Genomic DNA, 27,170 nt, shown 5'->3' with positions numbered 1-27,170 from the left:
ACTGCTTAGGTGGTCCATTTCCCTACAGGGGATGGACTTTACAGTGGAACATAGACCTGGTACTGATCATGGCAATGCCGATGGGCTCTCCAGATATTTCCACTTAGAACAAGAAGACTCACCTGGTCAAGGTTAGCTTATTGTCCCAAAGTTTGGGGGGGGGTCATGTAGGAGAGTAGGGTCTGCAATCCTATGATCACCCAGATTTTTTGCTTTTGTTTCACTGGTTTACGACTTTCTCTGGCTGTGGGCCTGCCAATCAGACCCACAGCCTGGCTGTTCTCTTTCTAAATTACCTCATGTACCCTAGGTGCATCTACCAATTGGTACTGGGCCACCTTATCAGACCCTGTAACTCAGGGCATAGGTGTACCCAGGGCTGCCAGGGGCTGCAGCATGTATTATGCCACCCCTGGCTGGCCTCCTAAATCTGACACAACTGGCTGCATGACAGCTGGGGCAAAGTCGTGTAATCACCCTTTGCTGTAGGTGTAGTATACCTATACCTAACCCTAAAATGGACACACAGATTCCTATCAGTCACTCCTATGGCAGGCCTTGACAATCCTGAAGGCAGAGTGCTTGGAATCGTGTGAGATGGTGCTCTGGCATGAGCTGAGCCTGTCTGCAGCTTGCGGAATCAAGTCCCAATAGCTGTTCCATGATATCGCATACCATATACTCTTAAGTGCATTATAATCCTCGCGGTTAAATGCTATCTTTGGTATTGCTTTATCAAAACATGTCGAGTAAGGTGTCATACGAATTGGAATACTAACCCCTCGCCAATTCTGGCGACGGGGTTAGCATTCCACCCTTCTAGAGGGACACGACATGTATGTAACTGTGAACCCCGGTTAAAGTTAACTGAAGCCTCAGCTCCACAAAATGGATGCTGCCACCACAGACACGAGTCTGACCCCCTGCAGCTGGGAGTCCTTCCAGCGAGGGGAGCCTGGACAAAGGGTTTCCTGTCAGGGGCGGTGCTAGCACCGTCCCAGACATGGTTTTGTGTATCCTGGGTAGGCAGGGCTTTACAGGAAGGTGACTGCTGAGTGGCACCCCGGTGCTCACTACGCATAGGCCGGTCTGAACCAGTTCCAGGGGCACACCAGCCCCTGGCCTGGGGAAGTCCGGCATGGCTGAGGGGTGTAACCACCCCCCACCTAGTCCCACCCATAGGCAGGACCTAGTCACCGGGTCAGCCCCCTTTTTTAGTATAAAGATGGGAGCGGGCCCCCTGTTAAAATTAGATCATCTTTGGAATCAAGATACCACTTTCTTCGAAAGGACTTCACGATTTCTTCTTCAAGATTCTCCCTTGTGGCTAAGGAGTAGTCACCCTGCATCAAGCGGGCACCATCCTAAAGAACACTGCGGTCTGCTGCAAGTCCTTCATCACGAATCCGACGACCCAGCTCGACGAGACCCGGCTTCCCTGGCACCTCTGACCTCTACTCACCTCTACAGCCAAGCTGAGAACCGTGAGTGCGACGAGACCTCAAGGGACCGACGATCGCCAAGACTGCACGACATCTTTACTGCAAGCCCACCGTGTCCTCCACTGGTGAGTGCTTTGGGGTCCGAGAAGCCCCGACCCTGCGCAGCTCCAGCACCCAAGATCAGCCTCCCTGCATCTCCACGATCGGCGTGGGGCCCTTCTGCTGTTTGCTGTGCACCGCGTTGTTTGGCTACTAGCCGGCTGGCTTGTGGCCTTCTGAACGACGCCCAACGACTTCACGACTGCTGGTCTGGTTGCTCCAGGCTGGCCCTTGCTTCCTTCTTCAAGAGAGGCACCCCGGACCCTCCTGGTCCACTCCAGACGCCATTTTAGGTCCACCGCGTGGGCTTGAATTTGCCAAGGCTTTGTTGCCCAATCCTGGGTCCAGCGACGCCGACAGCTTCCATCTTCGTGGGACAGCTCGATCCTCCATCCTGGTCGCCGACAACGCCTCCTGGTCCGTGAGATCTTCGAGTCAAGCGTCACCCACTCACCTTGTCGAGGTGGCTACCATCCGGTGCCCTCCTGGTGCCCACTGACTACTGGCTAGTAGTCTCGAACTTGGTCCCCTCTGCTTTCAGGTGTCATCTATCTTCGAGATCCAGGCTTGGATCCAACTGAACTTTCTTCACTGGTCACCGGCCAGCACCTTTTCTTCCGGCTCCTGGTCCGTCTACGAGGATTCCCGACGTCTTTTCAGACCTATGCAGCTGCAGCCCCTGGGCTAGGTAACTTCGGCATTTCGGTGCCCCAGCATAGCCTCACTATCCAAGGGTCAGAATCTACTTTCGTTTTCTCCCTACCAGGTCGGGTTCGCCCGAGAACACTAACTTTCTAATTCCTAGCTACCATAGACTTTTGTCCCGCATCTCGCGTGAGAGTGCACACACTGCACCCGAGTCCCCTAGGCCTCCTAGAAGTAATCTAACGATTCCCTAGTCAAGTCCTAGCGATTCCAAAAGCTATTAGTACTGTACTTACCTGCTAGTAATTTCGCATTCCACTTTCAGAGTATATGGTTTTCCGTGCCCCTCGGGCATTTGTATATACTGTGCTAACTTAAGTATTTTTGTAAGAGTTTTGGTTGGTGCTTAGTACCCTGTCCTCATAAAGAGTACAGGGCTGTTGTGATCTTTAAATAAATAACTGTTTATTTTCATAACACTTGTGTGGTGTCCTTTCACTTGGTATTCAAGGGGTATATGTGTGGTAAACAGCTGGCTTAACACGCCCTCTCGAGTCTTTAGCCTTAGACTGCTCGTATCCACGCTACTAGGATAGCTGGTCTATAAGGTTGACTTACAACCAATCATCAATAAGGGTTGCTGGACTGATACATAGTGTTCACTAGAATAGTGAGCACTGCATATCAGGCCACCTTCTCACATAGAGCTTCTCCGGATCTGCGCTAGCTGGCGCGGAAAAAAGAAGAACAGACGTCAGCGCGCGAGAGCGACGTCATTCCAGCGCTAACGACGCCGACGACGTCATCACGGCGCACACGACGGATGCGGAGCAGCGGACGACGCCTACCGACGTGCAGGGGTATTGCTACGCAAAAGTTTCCGGATCCAGTCTGACGCCTGGGGATATTCTAAGGTAAGGAATCTAATAATAACCTGTTTCTTTCAGATAACAAGATTACACTGCAAAATATTCCATCCAAGCTGACATCATTAACTTTGGCAGCATGGCTCCTGAAATCAGACCATAATGGCACATGAATTTGGCACAGTCTTCCATTAACAACAATAAGGTAGCAAAGGAGCCTTCAATTAGCAAACCTCTAATCCTATTTCCTGTCAAGAAACACTTCTATCATACTTCTTATATCTAGAAATGTCTCAGATGAAGTTCTCCTCAACCAAAGTCAACCTTGCAGGTACAACAGCATACAGAAAAAGATGTAATTTAGCCACCTTTTTCAAACATCTAAAGGTCAAAAATGTCCTTGAAGGCTTAAAGAAACAATTTGTAGCAACAGAAGCCCCATTACATCCTTTGGAGCTGAATCAAGGGCTTTCAATATTAAGGGGTACTGTTCAAATTTAGTTTTAGCAGTTTAAAAAAATAAGCAGAGAAATGGATGGTCTGCAGACATTAGCGATGGAAAAGTAGAAGCTTAGGACAATGCTGACTGCTAAAGATTTAAACACAGCTATATTTTAAAGGATGGACGAGAGGTTGAAGATAATTGCGCTGGTGCCGGCATCACAAGAAGAGTCAAAATAATGACCAGCATAAGCACGTCAGAGTGGATTTTAACCAAGATGGCTCACATGATCTTCTGAATAGCAGATCAAGGCCATAGCCTGATTGACACTCACTTGGAAGGTCCAAGGCAGGTACAGGGACTGAAGAGGAGGATCTTTCTTTAGACTACTTCAACATTTTAATATGCTGTGAAATACTGCCATGTTCTTACTACCTGAGTTTCAAGCAGTGGGTCTATGACAGAGTTTGTTTTTTTAGGTCTGGATGGAACCTGCCTTTCTAATTTAATTAAGGAAGCAATAAAAATTTTCACCTCCCTATCTCAAATGGCTTTCAGGTACCACGGTGTGCACAGATAGCGGGAGGTGGTAAAGTGGGATTTAACCAAACTCCAGAAACAGCCTGAATGGGGAACTGTAACAGACGTTTGAATGCATCAAACTCCAGAGGTTTAGAGCACTGTGATTTGGAGGGGTGTCATCATCACCCAAAAAAGGAGGGGCGAAAAATCACCAGAGGCATGGGATTTCGCATCTTTAGATATGAAAGATAGAAACTGAATGCAGAGCGCCTCGTATATGTTCCTTTCTAGAGAGCAGCAAAACATCAGACCCGATATCAAGTAGAACCACTTGTGGTCATTGTATATACAGTACTAGGTATAACATTCCAGATCCAGTTGCACCGTGAAGGGATTCACACAGACAATCTGCAGTAACCTGTACTGATTAGGACTTAATATTTAGACTGCTCCTTTCTTTTTGAGAATTTTACAGTTTAGTAGCTATGTTTATAAAGAAAAAAGCTAATGAAATAACTTGAGCACTAGACAGACTGTAGTATATATCTGAATTCAAAAATTCTTTTTATAAAATGTGTTCTGGGATACTGCACACAGGTGGGACTTTAAAAGTGTTTTTGACTAATAATAAAAATCTCAGTATGAAGAACACCACCCCTGTTTCACATTCAGTGTCCTTTTTAGAGCTCGCTGCGAAAAGCGCGAGAAAGCGCGCTCTCGCTGAGAGAACTATAGCTCTCGGCTCAGCCGACAACGAGGGGAGACAAGAGCTGGCCACGCGGGCAGCATTGTCTATGGCAGAGTCGGATTCCGACGCACGCCTTGGGATTGGGTCGCGCGCATCGGAATGCGACTCTGCCATGCGCCGTAAGTTTCAGTTTCGTTAGCGCTCGCTGGATTCCTGTTCAGCGAGTGTGTCTCATCGCCGGAGCTGTGAGGTGTATGGGGGATTTCAGGAGCCACGGCCACACGCCAACACCAGCCCTGCAGACTCTTTCCAACCCGAGCCCGGGGCTGCGCCCCCATCACCCCCATGGCAGCCACCGTAGAGGTCTGGCCTCTTCCACTGAGTCCCTGCGCATTCTTCGCGATCCGTTCCCCGTTGCTGGGAAATTAATGTGTTAAACACAGGCAGGCCGGCTCGGACAGCGCCCTCCACTGTCTACTGGGGCCTAATTACAGCCCTTTTCGGGGCGACTTTGCCAGCTCCGTATCTCTCTGGAGGTAAAACCCGTCGGGTGAGAACGAGAACAGGCTGCAGGCTGTTGGTGTGGAAACGGGTGCTGGGGAACGGGTCCGCCCTGCGGCCTGCTCCTGATGGGAGGCAGGGGAGGTCTGGGCCACGCACCGCCGAGAAGCACAGTGCACCCTTCAAGGCTGAAGCTCAGGCAGGCCCCGGTCGAGATCAAGGCTCGCCCCCTGAGGAGGCAGAATGTTTCTAACAGTGAGGTTTGTAGGTGAGTTGGGGAGGGTGGGTGAAACTGGGGAAGGGCAATGAATCTCCCTCGACAGCGCTTCTGAAACCGTGGCAAGCCTGGTACCATCCTCTGTGCTGCAAGCGGCCCAGTGCAGCACACCTCGCACTTCCTATTCAGCATGCGCATCTAAGATAGACCTGGTGGTAATGCACCAGTTGCAGGGACCTGTGTGTAATCTGAGGTTACAGATTTGAATGCATCCACTGTCGAGTCAACCTCTCATCATTCAGCAGCTGATAAAAAGACGCCACTTTTAATTGAGTGATAACATCTAGTTACAGCGTTGTGTGGGTACTCGCAGCACTGTATATGTGTCTGAACATGCCAGCCACGGTGTGCTGGACGCCCGAGTGCACCTGCATCTGTAGTCCGTGGTCCGATGCACAGTGCGCGTGCCCAGTGCTGCAACGAGACGTCTGCTGGTACAGGCACATCCATGTACCTGCTTGCTTTATGACTGTAAGTTACACGCAAGTCACTTGCGACACGCACCCGCAGGAGCAGAGGAGCCCCACATGGCATCATCTCAGCCCCTCGAGTGCATGCAGGCAGTCTACGCAGCAGAGACACTCTTACACTATACACAGACTTCAGGCACCCTCACAGACTCACGCACAGCAGAATTCACAACATACCTCAAAGCGGGGGTTCCAGTCTCGGCAAGGACGCTCCACATCCGGTGACTCTCGGCAAATCACTTAATCATCCTCTGCCTAACAAAATAAATGTGTCCGTCTGTGAAGCAACTGGTGTCGACCTTGGGCCGAGTTTGCGCAATATATAAAACTAACAAGAAAAAAACAGAACTCAACAAAGTGGGGGATGCCGAAGCTAGACGGAAAACAGGGCATTTGGTAGCAAATTTTAATTTACTTTCCTATGCATGCGGATGTAAGCAGCAGGATTGAACAAAATATGTCAGCATAAAATAACTTTAAGCTTCTCTTAGGGTCGGGGAAACTAAATCCGTCCTCAGCACACATTGACATTGATGTGAAATATGGAAATCCACACTGAAGTGTGCAGTCCCCGGAATCTGAGTGTTACAAACATAAATGTGTCTAACTACAAAGGCCGGTCCGCGTGTGTCAGACACCGGGTGTTCTGTTTGTATCTTTTATTTAACTCATGTAATCCTAAGTCCTTATGTATCGAAACTGGTTCATTTTGTAAAGCGTTCTGACACCTTCTGGTAATGTTCGCGCTATATAAAATCGCATTAAATAAATAAATAAAGTACTGTCATTCAAACTGAGGGCCCCAGGCAATGCCAGGCTAGAAACACCCTGTCATCAAAACAGAGGCAATAGACTGTATTAATTTCCCACCACTAAGCATTTACTTTGGAACATAACTCTCGTGGCAAAAATGTAATCAGCTGTGATCCAAACTCATTTTACCACTGTACAACAGACCGTAACCATCTGTCAATGGTGGCACATGATCATGTGGAGCCTGGGCCAGCTACAATTAGAACTTCATACAATTACATCACAGACTTGTCTTGAAGCATTTTCTTAAGTCAAGCCTACTAGGGAGCGCCTCCTATGTCTGTTGTTAGGTCACACCTGATTGTTGGTTCACTCGCTGTCTGTTGTGAGCCTTATTGTGGACTTGGAGCCTGCCTGCTGCTTACCATAGGTTAGTTTTCTTGCCACTTTCAATTTTTAGCGTCTTATTCGTCTTGCCCATCTTGTGTCTGTCCCGACCCTGGATCAGACAATTTACTTGTGACTTCCTCTGCACTTGTTTACAGTGTATTTGCTGTAGCCATGCTGCACAGCACCAGCAATTCTGTACAGCATTGGCTAAGAACCGTCAGCAAAGCCCAGAGGTACCAAAGGCAAGGCTTTGTCAGTGCTTGTTTGCTTTTTGGGTTCTCATTTAAAATACGCTGCCTGAAATTACTGCTAGCAGTGAATCATCAGTACCTTGGATCAGCACAGTATGAATTTCACATTGAAGGCCGCGGCAGTGTTATGGCACAGCACTACCAACTGCCTGCCTTCCTGCTCCTACACTGTTAACCCGCGGTGCAGCCACAGGACAGTGGCTACACTGCCCTTGTCTGCCCCGCAACACGTTGTTCCTGCCATGGAGGTTTCCCACAGTCGGGTGCAGTTAATAAATACAGGGACCCAAAGATATGTGGCATCAAAGAATAAGAACGGACGTAGTACAGGTTGGCTTTTTTTTATTTATTTGTTTTCACTTTTATATAGCGCCAACTTTACCCGCAGGTATCAGAGCGCTTTAAATCATCATGCTTATAACAAGCAAGACTAGCACTCTATATTACTGCCAACTTTGCTTAGCATAAGCAACAGCTAACCATTCACAAACAATGTTTATATACCAATTGCAAATTAAAGAAAAAAAATTAATGCAAAGCATTGTCATTTACAGTGCCAGTAACTCAAACTTTAATGCTGCGAGACCTATTGCATTGCAAATGCTTGTTTTGCATATGGTCACCTTCACTGACACTTCAGTCTCCTACCCACCAATTTCTTTTTGAGCAATTGAGGCTCATTTTGTTAATTTTCAACCTAATTGTACTGAGCAAAGTGTTTATACACTTTTGAATTAGTAGAAATATATAAAAACTTAAAAACGCATACCAAGTCTGTTTACAGCACAAGGCCAGACAGCCTGCTCTAGATTTCATTGTGAGTGATGTAAAGAGTAAAAGGATTCTCACCTGGAACCATTTGGCATGACGAAGAGCCGCCAAAGAATCCATACACTTTTGCTTACTGATAAGGTCTGGAGGGTCAGGCTGTGAATTTTTGTCTTCCACTAGAAAAAAAAGGTATTAGATTAAGACTTAGTCCTTCAGATTCTTTATTTTCATCCTAGCATTGTGTACTAGAATTGTGTTTAAACCCAAGCTACAGACAGGTAAAATCACAGGCAGTGTTCAATGCAGGTTTCTCACCATTGATCTCAACTGTGAAGCATTCATCCATTAGTGCAAGTTAAGAATAATGTTACTTAATTACTGTTCAGTTTTCCCACGTTGGAATCTTTCACAAATCCAAGTTTGAATATTCAATCTCAAGGCTGGGAATTCTCTGTAGACAATGTTATAACAAAACTGTACATTCAAACATTAAGTAACATTGAAAAGAGCTAAAAACTGGTAACAGCTTGCTCACCTCACTTTTGTTGTCCTAAATTCTGGCCAATGGTGTGAAGAGACAGTGGACTCTGCTCCCCCTAGAGGCTCCAATGGTTATTATTTTTTGGTTCATCTTTAATCAATACAGGAGACTCATAAGAGAGAAGAAGGACAGGTCTCACTTGACTCTATAAAACATACCAACACTGGAGAACTATAGTTAATGGTAACTAACCTTTTTCCTCTCTAGTAATGGATCTTTTTGATATTTACCTGGTTGAATATAATTAACATAGTATTACTAGTAATCAAAACATTGGTAGTAGGGACTAAAGCTCACCTTAATCAAACAGGCTACACAACACTGTCTACCCCACTGAAGAGTCAATTCTGGACTGTACATACAGTACTTGGTAAAGGAGTGCATCATCCTACACATTGCTCCAAGAAAGATGCTTGACCGTCGTATTGTGAATAGGTTCTAATGGAGCCTTCACAAAAGCTGTCAGAAACGTTCCCCTAAAGTTGAGTCTTAGTAATTGGGAGAAAGGTCTTTAAAACATTTTCATAGTCTTCTAGAAGTCATGAACAAATTTGTGTAGCTGTTTTGACCATGACTTCTTAGATATCTGGGCAGACAAGTGCACCATTGCAGACGAGTATTCCAATCCAGATTTTGGTAGGGTAAACAGATGAGACAAGATCTGGTGCCAATGAATCCAGGCAAATAGACTGTGTTCACTAGTAAAATGCTTCCAAATTAGGTTTTAGTGATCCGAGTAAAATGTCCTCTGGTCACATGCAAAATCTGCTTACAATCATCTGGTAGTTGAATTGAACCAAATTCTAGGTCTCGAGTAGTCAGTCCAATATAAGGACAGTAGGTCATGGTGCAACCCATGCATTTTATACCTGGACAGAAGATGAAGGGCCGGTTTCTACTCAAGAGGCCTCTTAACTGACATTGGCCAAGGCTGTGAAAACCAGTACTGTCTGGAGAATAGTGGAGCTATTGGGATCATTGTTTAAGAATCTCCTCTCATCTTGCGTAATACTTGACTTTGGGTACTAATGGAACTGAAGGAAACGGTCCAGAGGCATGTCTGGAGAAATGACTTACTGCTCCACGATCCCTTAGTGACAAGTACAATTCAGAGAAAAAAAGACTAATGGTCTACAGAGTGTCAGAGCTGTCTAATGTGAGGCTTCAAGTGTGTAGGGAATGCCATGCATTATAGACTCCCTTAATTTCCCAGCAGTCCCTTAACTCATGTTCTTTGAAGACAGCAATGGCCATCTTGAGGTATCCCATATGTAGTTTTATTGTGAATCATTGTGAACTTACAAGGCAATAGTGATACAATACTGCTGTCAGGACCTTTCTATGTGGATTCAAAATTCCCTTTTGTAAATAACTACTGATTTTGTTGGAGATTGTTGGAGTACATTTGTAATACAAAGAAATATTAATAAAATCAAGTTGTGTTGAGAAACAAAATTTGAATTATTTCATTTTAAACATTTCACTTTTGGCATTGCTAAAGCCTTAAAGATAGTTTCATTTCAAACTTGAGATTTAATCATGTGACGGAAGAGGAAGGTTTCCTTTTTGTTAATCGATGATATGCACAATATGTATAAACGTTGTTGCATACAATATTCAGAGATCTTGCTAAGTGATATTATAAAGTGCCAAAGACTGAAACCAAAGAATATTAATTACTTTTTCAGTGGCACACAGAGTAAATAGTTACTGCGCTATCATAAGGAGAAAGAACAGTTTAATGAAGCTTGAGTTTGCCTTATTTTAGATGAGAAGTGCAGATGAACAAATATATAACTTTCTCACCTCTTGTATGCTTTAATTGTACCAATAACACAAAAACATATCCGAATACAGAAGGTTGATTACAGCGAGATACAGTTAAGGTATATCCTTTCACTGTTTTGCAGAGATGCACGACTTCCACAGTTGGTTACTAAGAGATCTTGTTTCCTTTTGATATCCACTTTGATCTGCCCAGTAATAGTGGCGAGGGTGTAAGTGTTCTGTGTCTCTGTTTTCTCACTTATTCCATTTCCCCTCTCTACGGGAGACGGAAAAGTGCCTCACTCCCTTTGGATCTAGAGTACAAGGTGTGTTTTATCTGACAGAAATGCATAAATGAATGTTTAGCTCCAATCTGTGAATAAGTTCTTCCCCAAAGATCCTACCTCAAGGACATCTACTGTCAAAGAGAGAGCCCTTGGTGTTCTGGCCACAACACATGCTGAGGGGTCTGCGAATGCTGAAAAACTAGAGATAGCTTTAAGTCGTCCTTTTTCCATTCATGGTTGGACATTTGTAAGTCTGCTTAGAGGATCTGAGCACTTTTGACCGGTCCCAGCACAATCTTTGCCAAAATGTCTACACTGCAATTGGGATCCCAATACATAGGTGCTGTACTTCAATGGACAATAAACAAATATGTCATTCTATCCCGTTTCCTGAAGAAGTATATCATGGTTATATTGTTATTATTATTATTATTATTATTATTATTATTATTATTATTATTTATTTTTATAAAGCGCATAGTCACCCGGAGGTATCCCAGCGCTAGAGAACCCTAAAACAGTAAATCTGAGGACCGGGGGCTGAGCTCAAAAGAGGAGGGCATAAGAGCTAGGGAAAAAGATGTGTCTTTAGCAGCTTCCTGAAGCGCAGATATTGTGGTTCAAGACGTAGGTCATGAGGAAGAGAATTCCAAAGACGGGCAGCTTGTACCGAGAAGCGTCTTCCTCCTGAACGGACTTTCCTAAATCTTGGGGTATTGATGAGGTTTTCTGCGTTAGAACGGAGGGATCTAGTGGCTATGTAAGGGGTGATAAAATTGCTGAGGACTAGGGTCTCTGTAAATTAATACTTGCAAGTTCCACACATGAAGTAGATAGGCTTTGACAAAACGCCTCACCGCCCTGAATTTCAAAGGATTTGTATGCATGGAATTCTCTACCATGTGGATATCCTCAAGAAGAACACCTCAACCCGTCAGAGAAGCATGTGTTGTTAGGAAGAGGAGGAATGCCGAAGGAGATGTTGATGGCCTACAAAAATTGTATTCTGAATCTTACACCACTGAAGCACTTTCTTCATCTGTAACATTATTGACACAATGCCATTCCAATCTCCGCAGATATCAAGAAGACTTTGCTTGTTGAGCTCCTCCTGGATCAGTTTTGTTTGTAGTGTACTGTGTATGAAAACTGGATACAGGAAAAATATAAAAGTCTAAGAGAACTTTCACATTCTGTCACTCATCACATCTTGGGACAGAGTAAAAGAGGCTAAGGTAATTTGTTTCTGCCCTCTTTCTTTGATTGGATGTACGTTTCTTTCACACCTGACAGTTCTTGCTCTGAGAAAAGCTATATCCATAGTGGGAGAAGTAACATATGTCTTCTGTTGATGACCGGCACCAGCAAAGTGAGGAAGTGCATAGTTTTCTAGGCACATCAAGGTGCCTTGACAACAAAGTTGCCGAAATGTAAGTCAATTGTCCCACCACATTCACAAACAGGAACAGCTACCAGGGCATATATTTGAACTCTCAATTGATAATGTTGGACACCTACTAAGAATCATGATACTTTTCAGTGCTTCTGAGGGATTACCATGTTGAAATACACATCCTCCATGTATAAGGATTCTCCCATTGTTTACAAATCAAGGGTTTTCAAGCATAGTCTCATATTTATTGAGTTTGCATGAATCCAGAACAGGCCGCCATTAACCATCTTTCTTTTATACATAGCAGAACATGTAGGAGAACACTAGGGCTTTTGAACTGTTGGAACATTTTCTTAGGCTTTCTTTCCCAGCAATTTTAGAATTTCTTTTTTCAACTGCGGAGAATTTCTCTAACTGGCAGATTTGTCTTGATTGCTTCTATGAACTCTGTGGTATGACCACAGCGGTCATCCAACATCCACTTCCCTGATCTTATTTTGTCCCATCTGTTGTTGAAAGACAGAATACAACCCCAGTGCTGAAAGCTGGACTTTAACATGAGCCCATGTCAGGATCACTTACTCTGAATTTAGAAAAAGACTAAATTATATCTTCTCCTTTTCTGCCTTGAACTGACCTGGTCCTGGTGTTGGCTCTGAGGCTGACAAGGTTGTCGTGCAGCAAAAAACGTAAGGACTTTCAACATCGGCCTTTACTGTTTGAAGGGTATTATCCACAAGCTTGCAAAAAAGTTATTTTCAACAAAAGCATGTAACAGAGTTCGAGATCCACCCAAGAACTCCAAGATGGCCACCAAGCTGTTCCGACGCAAGAAATAAAATAGCACAATAGCTGCTGGGGAGCAGATGATAAGATGATGCTCTGCATCATTGGGGAGGAGAAGATACGACAGGTGAAACGTGAACAGATGAGCAGAGAATGGGAACAAGGAAGACAAGGAGCAGCAGGCTCTTGAGGCAACGATCGATGTCAGCCCTGAGAATGGAGACGGTGGACAGCGGAAGCTGCACAAAAACAGGAACGAGAGTGGGATCGAAGAGTGAGGAGAACAGCAGAGCCGGAGGAAAAAAACAACACATAACCAGTGGCTGCTAAGAAGGCACTGTGGTCCCAGCTGCCATGATCCAGGAAGATGGTTGTGGCTACAGGCGAGTACCATTTTTCCAGTTCTTTCAAGGTTTAAGGTGGTGGCACAAGGGTGGATCGGAGCAGGGCTCAAACACCATCACAGAGCTTTGGTAACGGGATGCACCAACCAGTCACGAAGACCAGAGTAAACGGTGATGGTAAAGAAGTGAAGTGGGACATATGCATCATTACGGAATAGGAATATTGATGGTGTGATCCTGTGCTTACTTTAAGGGACAAGAACCTAAGTAGCGGCCAAAAAATCCCAATCGAGAGCAAGTGAAGACGTAGCAGAGAAAGGAGCGAGGATAACCAGGACCCTGATAAAGAAGTGGGAACTGAACAAGACAAATCAATGAATCTTGTAATATTATCAGAGTGAATATGGTGATTACACCGACGTCAACTAACCTAGACTTCTATATCCTAGCTGACTCCCCTCTCACTTGACCATCAAGGATAGGTGGTTACTTGAATGTGTTTTTCTCCCTCCCCTTCACTGTTTGTCTAATTATTATGTTTTACTTACGTCTTTTTGCTTCCTTAATGCAATTCTTTTTCTCTCCTGTGTGTATGTAAAGCGCTCTGATACCCACGGGTCAAGCTAGCGCTATATAAAACTTTTTAAATAAATAAAATAAATAAATGATTACGAGACAAATGTAATATTTTTGCTTCTACTTCCAGTCTAAAAGACGTACTCTTCAGTCACAAATATCTGTTCGTAGCAGATGTATTTACCATTTGGTGGAATCTGGTCACTGCGGATTACAAGTGAAGATTCAGTTAAAGAATTCAAAACTTGTTTCTCTTCCTTCAAAATGGCCCTGGCTTGCAATATATCCTTCTCCGGTAACTTCTGCAAAAAGTGTGCAATATCATGTGATAATTGTCTATCATACCTAGCAATTATAGCTGCAGAATTGGCCAACTTATACTGGTTGCTGCCATGGCTTCAACCATTTTACCCACGGTATCCCACTTGCATTTGTCTGTATCGAACAAGTTACTTACCGTAACGCTTTTTCTGGTGGATACAGTATCTGCCTGTGGATTCCTCACCTTGTGAATATCCCCTTGCGTCAGCAACATTGGGAAATTCTTTTTGTAGCTTCGCGCCGACGTGGACGACGTCACAGAGGCACAACACCGCGCGCAACTCCGCTGACGTCACAGACGGCGTGATGACGTCAGTTCCGCCCTTTTTTCCGTGCCTTCGAGGCACACGGACGGACCAATATCAGTAGATAAATACACAGTATACACAGTATACAAATGTCAAGACAACACATATAGTGTGAAACCAAGCAGAAAAGCAATAGAAATAAAACTTTTCCTTCAACAATAAAAAACATATTAACATCACAGTTACTCAGGTATAGTAGAGTGGACAACGGAGAGGCGGGTGGGTCAGTGAGGAATCCACAGGCAGATACTGTATCCACCACAAAAAGCGTTACCGAAGGTAAGTAACTTGTTCTTCTGATTAATACATCTACCAGTGGATTCCTCACCTAGTGAATAGATTCCACAGCAGTCCCCACTCACCGGAGGAAGGTGTCCACTCTCCTATACCAGAAAATCCTGGAGAACAGAACGCGCAAAGTGGCCTTCCCTCCTCACTTCGGTATCCAAGCAGTAATGCTTCACAAAAGTGTGGAGGGAGGCCCAAGTTGCCGCTCTACAAATGTCCTCAACAGGTACACCCCTAGACAAAGCAGAAGTTGAAGACTTTGCTCTAGTATAGTGGGCTCTTATAACCTCTGGAGGTTCCTTACCAGCCAGGGCGTAGCAGATCTTGATGCATAGAATTATCCATCTCGAAAGTGTGCGCTTGTGCACAGCTCTTCCTTTTCTGCAACCAGCAAATCCAACAAACAGCTGGTCATCAACTCGATAGTCCTTAGTCCTATCAAGATAAAAGCTCACCGCCCTCTTAGGGTCTAGACGGTGAAGCTGCTCCTCCTCCTTGGAAGGGTGAGGGGGAGGATAGAAGGTAGGAAGGGTAATAGACTGCCCTAGATGGAAGGGAGTTACCACCTTTGGCAGAAAAGCAGCCCTGGTCCTAAGAACCTTTCGTTCAGCATGAATGGTCAAGAATGGGGGCTTCGAACTAAGAGCTTGAAGCTCACTTAGCCTCCTTGCCGAGGTAATTGTAACTAGGAAAACCATCTTAAAAGACAACAACCTCAAGAGACAATTATGTAGAGGTTCGAAAGGGGAACCCATTAGAAAACTAAAGCTCCAAATTCAAGTCCCATTGAGGAACAATAAAAGGAGAAGGAGGAAATGTATTTGTAAGGCCCTTCAGAAATCTTAAAACAATAGGAGATGTAAACAAGGACGGCTGATCCAGCAGGCAGAGAAATGCCGACAAAGCCAAAAGATAACCTTTAACTGTAGCCGCAGCAAACCCTTGCTGCGCTAAAGAAAGAGCAAACAGAAGTATATCTGTCAAACGAGCTTTCAAAGGGTCAATGGACTTCTCCCCACACCAAGTCACAAATTTAGACCATCTGTATGAATAGATTGACTTGGTAGAGTCACGCCTGGCCGATAGAATGACATCCACCACATCATGTGGGAGAGAAAAGGAATTCAGGTTGCCCCGTTCAATCTCCAGGCATGAAGGTGTAAGGTCTGGAGGAGGGGGTGTAGAACCTGCCCCTTCATCTGAGAGAGGAGATCTGCCCTGAGAGGGAGACGGAGCGGCGGGCACGAGGGGAGGTGGAGAAGATCTGTGTACCACACCCTTCTGGGCCAATCCGGGGCGATCAATATAACTTGGGCCAAGGTCTTGGCGAATCTTCCTCAGAACCCGAGGAATCAAGGGTATGGGAAGAAATGCGTAAAGAAGTTGCGAGTCCCAACTCAACTGGAACGCATCCCCCAAGGCTCAATGCATCGGAAACTGGAGGCTGCAGAATGACGGGCAGTGAGCATTCTCGTGAGTGGCGAACAGGTCCACTGAGGAGTCCCCCACGTCCGAAAGACTTGACGAACTACCTCTGGATGAAGCCTCCACTCGTGGTCAGCCGAGAACTGCAAACTGAGACTGTTTGCACGCACGTTCAGAACTCCGGCCAGATGATTTGCCATCAGACAAATCTGATGATCCTGAACCCAGGACCAGAGACGCAGAGCCTCTCTGCAGAGACACTGCGAGCCTACTCCTCCCTGCTTGTTTTCATACCACATCGCGGTGGTGTTGTCCGTCAGGACCTGAACCGACAGCCCGCGAAGGGAAGGGAGGAAGGCCTTGAGCGCCAGACGCATCGCCCGCAATTCCAGAAGGTTGATGTGAAGCAACCTTTCCTCTGGAGACCAAAGACCCTTGATCTCCAGATCCCCCAGATGAGCACCCCACTCTAAAGTGGATGCATCCGTTATCACTGTGGCCACCGCTGGAGGAAGTTGGAAAGGCTTTCCTTGAGACAGATTGCCCTCCACACTCCACCAAGACAGATCCGCTGCAGTTTCTCTGGAGATCCTGATGGACTCCCTGAGATCTCCATTGTGTTGATACCACTGCCTGCGGAGGCACCACTGGAGTGCCCTCCTATGCCAGCGTGCATAGTTGACCCACAGAATGCAGGAAGCCATCAGACCGAGCAGACGAAGGACCTTCAGGACTGAAACGACTGCTCCATTGTGAAATAAAGGAATCATTTCCTGTATGTCGCAAATCCTTTGAGGTGGAGGGAATGCCCAAAATACAGTTGTATCCAGTACTGCACCTATGAACAGGTTGCGCTGGGAGGGCACCAGGTGAGATTTGGGTACATTTATTGAAAAACCCAATCTGTACAACAACTGAGTTGTGACTTGCAGATGATGGAGCACCTTCTCCGGAGACTCTGCTTTGATCAGCCAATCGTCCAGATAAGGGAACACCGGAACCCCTGACCTTCTGAGATGTGTAGCCACCACTGCCATCACCTTGGTGAAGACTCGAGGCGCAGTAGTAAGACTAAACGGAAGGACCGCAAACCGGTAGTGCTGTGATCCCACCGTAAAACGGAGATACTTCCTGTGCGACTTCAGAATGGGGATGTGGAAATACGCATCCAGTCTTCTTCCAGCAGCGCTTGAAGAACCTGCGCAAGAGTGAGCATCTTGAACTTCTCCTGCTTCAGGTAAAGGTTCAAGATCCTGAGATCCAGGATTGGACGAAGTCTGCCACCCTTTTTTGGGATCAGGAAATACCGGGAGTAGCACCCCTGACCCCTCTCCTGCTCTGGAACCACCTCTATCGCACCCTTTCTGAACAGAGCCAGGACTTATTCCTGCAAGAACAGCAGGTGGTCCTCCGCACAAAAACCTTGGCAAGGAGGGTAATTGGGGAGAAATTCCCAAAAGGGAAGAGCATACCCATTCTCCACGAGATTGAGAACCCAAATATCCGATGTAATCAAGTCCCAATCTCGTACAAAATGGGTAAGCCGGCCCCCCACTGGGCCTACATGATCCGGAATAGCGGATCTAGGGCTGCTTTGCTGTGGTGGCAGGGGGTTGGGAAGAGGTAGAGGAGGACAAGCTCTTTGCCTGCCTCTGTACGACTTGTACAGTGTATTTTGCTGCTGCTGCTGCTGTTGTGGCTGCCTGTAGGTCCGAAAGGAAGACCTGCCAAAACCTCTGAACCTCTTCACCGCAGTACCTCTGGACTGTAGGCCCAAAGATCTCGCTGTTGCTCTGCTGTCCTTGAACCTTTCTAAAGCAGCATCAGCCTTCTTTCCAAACAATCCTGACCCAACAAAGGGCAAATCCATCAAGGCAGCTTGGACATCCGCAGAGAATTCAGAGGATTTAAGACATGCCGCTCTTCTTGTGGCCACTGAAGAACCCATCACACTTGCCACCGAGTCAGCAGTGTACAGACCACTCTGAATGACCTGTCTAGTGGCAGCCTGAGTGTCAACAATAACCTCTTGAAAATCCTTCCTATCCCCTCAGGAAGCTTTGGAACCAGCTGTTTGACTGAATCCATCAACGCATGGATATAGCGTCCCATAAGACAAGTAGCATTAGTCGATTTGAGCGCCATGCTTGCCGAGGAAAATACTTTTTTAGCAGCCTGGTCCTGCTTCTTTGATTCCTTATCCCCAGAAACCTGTGGAAAAGCGCCCGCAGATTTTTTCGAGCAGGCCTCCTGCACAAACAAGATCTCGGGCAAGGGGTGTGTGGATAAAAAGTCCGGGTCACCAGGCGCCACTCTGTATCTTCTTGCAACTGCCCTTGAAACAGCAGGGGCTGTATGCGGTCTTTTCCAAACCTCAGATATAGGCTCTGCCAAAGCATAATTGAAAGGGAGCATAGGCTCGACCACAGAGATAGGCGAATGAAGGACTTCAGTAAGTATATTAGCTTTATACTCTGCAGTAGGAAGTGTTAAATTCAACAAGTCTGCAGCCTTCCTTATAACCATGTGATAAGGTGTCACATCCTTAAAAGCGGCGTCAGAAACAGAGGCCAAATCCCAATCAGGGGACAGTTCAAGACCACTAGCCTCTCTCAGATCATCAAAAAGATCTTCTGAATCCTGCAGCTCACCCTCTTCCATTTCTGCTCCACAGTACCTCTGCTCTTCCAGAAGTCTCTGCGCTTCACGCCTCAACCTCTCCTTCGTGAAAGAAGTCGACGGATCCGGAATCGACTCCGTTGGAGCCGGCGTCTAGCCCGAAGCCGGAGGACCAGACCGCTAAACACGAGGTCGGATCGGATTCTGCATCGAGGGTGTCGGCGTCGAAGGTCCTGGCGTCGAAGGCTTCGACGGCGCCGAGAAAAGTCAAGGCGGCGTCGGAGCCGGCATGAATGGCATAAAAGGCGCAGGAGTTTAAGTCTGGGGGATACCCAGATTGTATGCTAATGGACCCGTGGGACCAACCGGTGCACCAGAGGGGTACATAGCCCTTGAATAAACTCCATACATAGCATTCAGGAACTGAGTAGGGTCCTGACCTGGAGCAGGAAAAGCTGGATATGAGCCCACAGGCTGCACTCGAGGGAGCGGAGTCTTCTCGACTTCGACCTCCACCTCAGGCTGATGCACCGGGGTCGACGGACCCGCAGGCAACATAGCTTCCTCTTCTCCTCCATCTTCTTCTTCTCCTTCACCCTCCTGGTCAGAAGAATGAGTCGGAGCCGGAGAAGGATTCGACATCGACTTCGGTGAATGAACAGGCGAATTCACAGGCGAAGCCTCACAATCGGAGACCTGAACCTCCGGAGTCGGAGCCTCCACATCCTTGCGAAGCAACTTCACCTGCGACTTCGGTCTCGAGCTCGAGTCCTTCTCAGAGTGATGACGAGACTCATGAGATCTCTTCTTGTGCTTCCTTCATCGATGACTTCGAAGCATGCAGCGAAGACTACCTCGAGCGTGACTGAGCGAGACCTCGAACTCGAACGACGAGTCTGTGACCTCGACCTCTTCTTGTCCTTCCTGCTCTTCAACTTTGCAACAAGGAGTTTTGCCTCCCTCTCACGGAGAGCCTTAGGATTCATTTTCTTACAAGATGAACAATCCTCGACGTCATGGTCCGAACTCAAACACCAAACGCAGCACTCGTGCGGAAACGTAACAGACATCATCTTGCCACACTGTCCGCAGGGCTTGAATCCAGTCTTCTTCCTGGACATCTCGACACAAAGAAGCAAAAGGACACCGAAATGAAATAAACAGTAACAAAGTTACCAACAGCTACAGAGGATCCCTAGAAACCGTTAGCGTCGACGACGCAGAAAAAAGGGAACCGACGTCTGTGAGAAGTTGGCCTGGTATATGATGTTCACTATTCTAGTGAGCACCTTGCACCAGTCCAAACAACCCTTATGGTGATGGTTGTAAAGTCAACCTTATAGACCAGCTATCCTAGGGGTGGCATGGACAAAGCAGTCTTAGGCTATACTCAAGAGGGCATGTGAAGCCAGCTGTTTTACCATATGAAATCCCTTTAATACCAAATGAAAGGACACCACACAAGATATATATTGAAAATATATATGTATTTATTTCTAAACAAACCCCTGAACTCTTTATGAGCACAGAAGCACAGGCGCAAAACAAGTAACTTAATAGAATAGACAAAAGTTGCACAATTATCGATCGGGCGGAGTGGCCCATCAAACCATATATCAAAAAGATGGTATAAGTACCACAACACGAACAATGGTAAGGCCTAGGGCCTTGGGAATCGCTGAGGCTACACTGAGCTAACAATAGTTAGGGAGCAGGAAACCCACGGGATGCGTGTGCAGTGTCTAAAAGCACACGAGTGAACACATTGAAGTCAATGGGTGCGAAAAAGTTATAAAGTTATAGAATTAGGAGCCTTCCGACTGGAATAGAACGTAACCACTGGAAACTAGGACACTAGGGATGTAAACCTCTACAGGAGCACCGTAGTACTCGCGTTACCTAACCCACAGGAAGCGGGTGCATAGGTCCAAAAGTGTGTTGGGTTTCGTCGTGGAGATCTATGGAGCCTTGGAGTAAAGATGCTGCAGGTGGCCAGAAGAGAAGAGTCCGGGTGGATCCAAGGGTGGATCGAAGATGTAGAGGACCTGAAAGCAGAGGGGACAGAGTCTGGGCCCTAGCCAGTGACCAGGATGGAACCAGGACGGAACCAGGCGATGTTGGGATGCGACCAGGTGCTGATGGGAAGCTTGTCTCTGCAGCCACGTGGTCCAGGAGTCATCGATGACAGCCAGGATGGAGTCACGAGCTGTCCCACGAAGGCTCTCGCTGTCTGCGGTATCGGCTTCAAGATTGGAGGCAACAAGCCTTGGCAAAGGCAACCCACGCAGGAATCGATGTAGGCTTCTCACTCAGACCAGCAAGGTCAGAGGGGCTGCTTCTTTTGAGGGAAGCAAGGGCCAGTCTGGAGCAACCAGACCAGCGGTGTAGTTTCTAGGTTTTGTTGCCAAGATGGCCACTAGCCAACGGGCAAGTGACCGGGCAGACGCGTCGAGCAGGAAAATGCAAAAGGGCCCCACGCAGAACTCGTGGAGTGTGCAGGGCTGATCTTTGGTGCAGATGCTGCTCGGGCTGGGGCTTCTCAATCCCCAATGCACAGCTTCGAGGAGGCCTCGGGGGCTGCACAGTTAGCAGGTCGCAGACTTTTCAAGATGGCCGGTCCCACGTCTCTCGTCGCCTCCACGGGTCTCAGCTTTGCAGGGACTGTGGATCGGGCTGTTGGATGTCTGGGAATCCGGTTCTTGTTAGGCTCTGGGCTCGGGCTCGAGGCGGCGGCAAAGCAAGTCGTCGATCGCTGGATGGTGCCTGCTTGTGCAGGGTGGTCACTCCTTGACCACAAGGGAGATTCTTCAGTCGTCTTCTTCCAAAGTAGAGTGATAAAGGTCCAGAGTTTCGTTTCAAAGTTTCAGTCAGGATAATCTAAAGTCCTAGTGACTCAGCTCCTACCTATATACTGATCTTAGGGACTGGATTACCTGCTAGGTCCCTCCTATGGGTGGGACCAGGGAAGGGGGCGGTTACACCCCTTTCCCTTTGTCCAGTTTCGCGCCAGAGCTGGGGCAGGAAAGTCCCAGCACCGGTTTGAACTTGACTATGCATGGGACACCTTGTGTCCCCCAGGCAGTGTCTCAATCCTTTCAGCCCTCCCTGTCCCAATAAACAAAGTCCTGTCTGGGGTGGTGCTAGCACCTCCCAAGGCAGGAAACCCTTTGTCCAAGCCTCCCTCAGTGGAAGAACTCCCAGCAGCAGGAGGTCAGACTTATGTCTGTGGCAGCAGCATCCATTTTGTGATGCTGAGGCTCTGGTAAACTTTAACTGGGAATAGTTAGAACAACATGTCTTCTCCCTCTAGAAGGGTGGAATGCTACCCCCGTCGCCAGGACTGGCGAGGGAGTAGTATTCCAAATCGTATGACACCTTACCCGGCATGTTTCGATAAAGCCAAACCATAGCATCTAACCGCGAGGGTTATAATGCACTTAAGAGTATATGGTATGGCAGTATCCCAGAACAGCTAAAGGACATGGTTCCGAAAGCTGCAGACAGGCTCAGCTCATGCTAGAGCACCATCTCACATAAAACCAAGCACTCTGCCTTCAGGATTGTTAAGGCCTGCCATAGGAGTGACTTATAGGTGTTTATGTGTCCAGACATATAGTTAGATATAGGTATAATATATCTAAGCAAGGGGTGATTACACCACCTCGCCCCAGCTGAGTGATCAGCCAGTTGTGTCAATTTGGGTGGCCAGCCAGGGGTGGCATAATACATGCTGCAGTCCCTGGTAGGCCTTGGATGCACCTATGCCCTGGGTACCAATAGTACACTGTACAGGGGGTCATAAGTGGACCCAGTATCCAATTTGAGATGTACCTAGGGTACATGGAATCAATTTTAAAGAGAGAGCAGATAGTTGGCCTGTGATCCTGCTAATCAGGGCCCCAGGCTAAGTCGAAAACCAGCTAAACACTAGGCAAAAACTGTAACCATAGTCAGGTATCCACCTTCCTACAACGTCATCACGCCGGCGTGGGCCTATTATGGAGTTGGTGACGTCAGCGGAGTCGCGCGCGGTGTCGTGCCTCTGTGACGTCATCCACGTCGGCGCGAAGCTACAAAAAGAATTTCCGAATGTTGCTGAGGTGAGGAATCCACTGGCAGATGTATCCATCAGAAAGAAGAAGCTGTGCCGCATACAGAGAAGGTAGTTTGCGAAAGTGAGCTGTAGCTGAAATAAATGATTATTTTTTTGCCTCATTTAACAGATAAGACGGTGCTGTGTCTAGTTCAGCATAATTGCCCAAACATGACATGGACCTCGTCATGTTAGAAAGCACCTCTGTCTAATACGGTCTAAAATCAAAATAAACCATAACAATATACCTTATTTCTCCTTAAAATGAAAGAACTTGACTCCTCAATGATGATACTGGAATGCTGAAATTTTGCAAAGCTCCTGCCTAGGACATGATCGAGATTAATAACATCTGACACAATGTCCTGCAGAAATCTCTGGTCTGTCTGGAGAAAAAAAATAAAAACCTCAAAACAAGCTGTGTGGTGAGCCTGACTGGGGCTATAGTCAACTGACCTCCCACTAGTTAACCTACGGCGGAAATTGCAGACCCACAAGTTCCCCCCACCTTGGCACCTCTTCGGCCTTTGGTGAGGACGTACCAGAGTCTCTCGTTCCCCTCGTCGTCATCCACATTCTCTTGATACTAGTCAGTAACCTCCTCCTCCTCCATTCTACCTCGTTTATTATCGAAAAGGAATAGATCTGCTGAGTGGCGGAATACTTGGTTGAGTGGCTACTAGATTCTGGACAGGATGCTGGGATGGTGCTGTAACAGGTCGGTGTGCTTCGGTTGTGCAGCATGCAGCCAAGGCAATTATCATACTCTGCAGCAATGTCAAAAAGGTCCATGTGTGTTTGAACCACTGGTGTAACCGGTACAGATATATCAATCTTAACTGCCTAAGACCGGTGGGGAGATGAATGCAAAGAACAAGCAACTGCACTGCTGGAAAGATAAACTAACTCATTATCATCATTCCCAATTGTTGAAGTTAGGACTGATTATCCTGTGTGTGTCAGTGCTAAAAAAACATGTACTTAATTCAAATCTTTCTTCTGGCTTTAGTCACACTCATTATCAACCTAAATAATAAAGGCCTCATGAAGTAAAAGGTCTGATGACTACAGCGATAGTGACACTAAAAGACTGAATTGGCAGTACACTGGGCATTGGTGAGAATGGCAGAGTTGAACTAAGCACAGCTGGTCCCAGTCACCTAAAAACCTTCCTTAATTGGAAGTGAAATTGTAGGAGAGATGGTGTACAAGCTGGAAGTATTGGAGTGAATGTCCACAAAATTGCAAGTGTTTTTTCCCCCAATCCAGCTGACGGTGTTATAACCAATGGCAACCGTTGAGGATTAAAGGAGGGAGAGTAAAGGCTTCAAATCAACTGGCCTTAAGAGGATAGCACAGCACAACAGACGAATGCTTGTTCAGCAGCTCGAGAGCCAGTCCCTTCCCTGAAGATGGGGGCCACCTGAGGCCTTCTGCAGGCAACGCTTGCCAGTTGAGCAAACTTCAGGCCTATAGCGGACAAAGTGACAATCAGTAAGTAGGGAGGCGGAAAAGGCAGTTTGATAGGCACCACCAACAAGGCTGACATGGTAAACTTCTTGAGATGATGTTCATTCTTAGTTTGAGGGGGGGTGGTGGTGGGGGGGCTTTCAAAGCTTTCTCTGGATGACAGAATACCAAGCGTTAGCAGATTACTTCATGTATATTCCCTGCTTTTGTACTGAAGCTTGTGGCAGATGGGATGAATAGACCCTAAGAATGTGCCATAGTGTACATTTGCCACCACAGAAGTCTCGGAAGATGACTTCTGTGAAGATGCACTAAACCTAGCTGAACCTTTCTCTTCCTCAGTGGGGAAGCACATGAAGTTGTAAATCCTTCTGTAAGTGTTAATAGCGCATTCCAGCCATTTTTGTTTTTTTGGGGTATAGTAAAACAATGTCAAAAGGCTTCTGGCCATTCTCCAAAAAGAGGAAATACACTTAAGGTGATTGTCCTTGATATAAACCATCCTTTTTCCATAAGTTGAGTACTTCTTAAAAACAGATTTTTGTGAAAATGTGTTCTTCTCTTGACCATTTGCGGCTAGTGGCTAGCTTCTGGAGGTGTGCTTCCCAGCCATCCATAGACATGTCAGTCATCATTGAGAATTTTGCAGACTCCTGTTGATACTCTCTCTGTACTCGCTTTCTAAGCCCACCTGGCATTCATGCTCATCCTTGGTGTGAGGGAGGTTTTTTTTGTGTGACAAGCCTGCCCACTGAGTAAACTGGTTGCCTAGTTCTTCCTGCAACGGTCTCATACACAAGAGACCCAGTATCAGAGGGATGGACAAGCCACTTACCTTCGGTAATTTGTTATCTGGTAGAGACATGACCTAGCCGCAGATTCTTACTTTTTAATTTCCCAGGCATCAGACTGGATCTGGAACACTTTATCTCGAGCAATACCCTTGCATGCCGGTAGGTGGTATTGCTCGGAATAGATAACCAAGCAAAACCATCCCGGAAGAGGGACTGAGGGCAAGGTTAGACCAGGAAGTCAAGCAGGAAAGAGCGACCAAGACTGTCCAGGCAGTAGTGTTTGGTAAATCTGTGCAGGGATGCCCATATTGCAGTCTGAAAAATGTCGAGGACTGGAACTCCATGTTGCAATGAAGTGGTAGCAGCCTTTGCGTTGGTGGAATGAGCCCTCAAGTCTTCAGGAGCTTCTGCACCACACAACCTTTCTTTGATTCAACAAACTCCATGAAGAATTGTTTGCCCACCCGGAACTCTTTAGTTCGGTCAAGGTAGAACAACATTTCTCTTTTAGGGTCCAGACAGTGGAGTCATTTCTCTTCTTTAGAGGTGTGACGAGAAAATAACTGATGGGGGCAGTTGTGCAGAGGTTCGAAAGGAGCACACATGAGGAAGGTGAAAACAAAATTAAGGTTCCACCGAGGAATGATGAAAGGGGCAGGTGGGAACATATACACAAGCCCCATAAGAAATCTATGCACAATAGGGGATTTAAATAAAGAAGGTTGGTCTGGCTGCCCAAGAAGGCAGAAAGGTACCCTTTAAGAGTGCCAAGTGCAGGATCCTGCTGGGCAAGGGTCAAAATAAAAAATATGATGTGAGTGATGGGAGCAGAAAGAAGATCAATAGATCGTTCTGTACAATATTTTACAAATGTGTTCCACCGACAGACGTAAACTGTCTTGGTAGAGGGATGCCTGGCTGCCAAAACAACATTACAGACTTCAAGAGGAAAGTCGAATTATATCAACTGCCAGAGCTCAACCTCCACATAAGAAGGCGTAGGGCTGACAGGTTTGGATGGAGGACCCTCACCTGCTGCTGCGAAAGAAGATCCTCCTGAAGGGGTAGCCTTATTAGAGGATCGATGCTCAAGTGAAGAAACTCAGGATACCAGACTCTCTGTGCCCAGTCTGGAGACACAAGAATGACTTGGGCTTAGTCGCTCCTCATCTTCTTGAGCACTCTGAGCAGGAGTGTTATTTGCAGAAAGGCATAAAGGAGGCCTGTCCTCCACTTGAGACAAAAAGCGTCTCTGAGCAAGAGCTGCCTTGGAAACTCCAATGCGCAAAACTGCTGACATTTTGAGTTCTCAGCGCAGGTGAACGGATCTAGCCAAGGCTATCTCCACTGCTGAAAGAGACCTTGCACCACCTTCGGATGGAGATGCCACGCATCATTCGCTATGCATCGACAGATGAGTTCGTCCGCGCTGGCGTTCTGAGAACCTGCTGGGTATTAAACCACCAGGGATATGCCTTGCTGTTCCAGCCTTGTGTGGAGAAGTGTGGCTCACTGGTTAGAGCAGGCAGACCCTGAAGCAGAGGTCAGACCCGGGACCAGGATTCAATTCCCGACGCGGCAGGGTCTTGAGCGCAAATGTCCATGGACTCGATAATTCTCGCTTCGGTGCCTGACCTAATCATGGCTTCACACTCTGCAACTCTGGGCATTAAGCTTGCTTAATCTCCACAACGGCCCCCCCGCGGCGGGATGCCTGGCTTTCACCTTGGGGATGCCCTGTAGGGGCTATCTCACAGGGAAAAAACCAGGACGGGTTCCCAAGGCAAGCGCGGAGATACCCCTTCGGGGGTCGAATCTGGCGCTATATAAGAATATAATAATAATAATAGAGACGCAGTGTCTCTTGACAAAGGGTCCACAACCCCACCCCGCCTTGTTTATTACAGTACTGCATGGTAGTGGTGTTTTCCAAGAAGACGTGAACCAGCTTTGCCTTGACGTAAGGAAGAAAAGCTTTCAATGCCAAGCGAATCACTTGGAGCTCCAGCAAGTTAATGTGGAGTCTGGATTCCGCGAGAGA

The 27,170-nt window shown here is 46.8% G+C and overlaps 1 protein-coding gene across 1 annotated transcript in view; it reads right to left on the bottom strand.

The window, feature by feature from the left end:
• Positions 1-27,170, bottom strand: part of ZFR2 (zinc finger RNA binding protein 2) — an 811,721-nt gene that overhangs the window by 254,254 nt on the left and 530,297 nt on the right. Inside the window, exon 15 of the mRNA XM_086947097.1 lies at positions 8,196-8,293. Within this exon, the coding sequence (XP_086803223.1) occupies positions 8,196-8,293 (98 nt within the window). The remainder of the gene's footprint in view (positions 1-8,195; positions 8,294-27,170) is intronic.

The sequence above is a fragment of the Lissotriton vulgaris genome, chromosome 12 (assembly GCF_964263255.1).
Source record: "Lissotriton vulgaris chromosome 12, aLisVul1.2, whole genome shotgun sequence".
Taxonomy (NCBI): domain Eukaryota; kingdom Metazoa; phylum Chordata; class Amphibia; order Caudata; family Salamandridae; genus Lissotriton; species Lissotriton vulgaris.
Note: the sequence above shows the minus strand (reverse complement) of the source record. Positions and strands in the feature narration are given on the sequence as shown.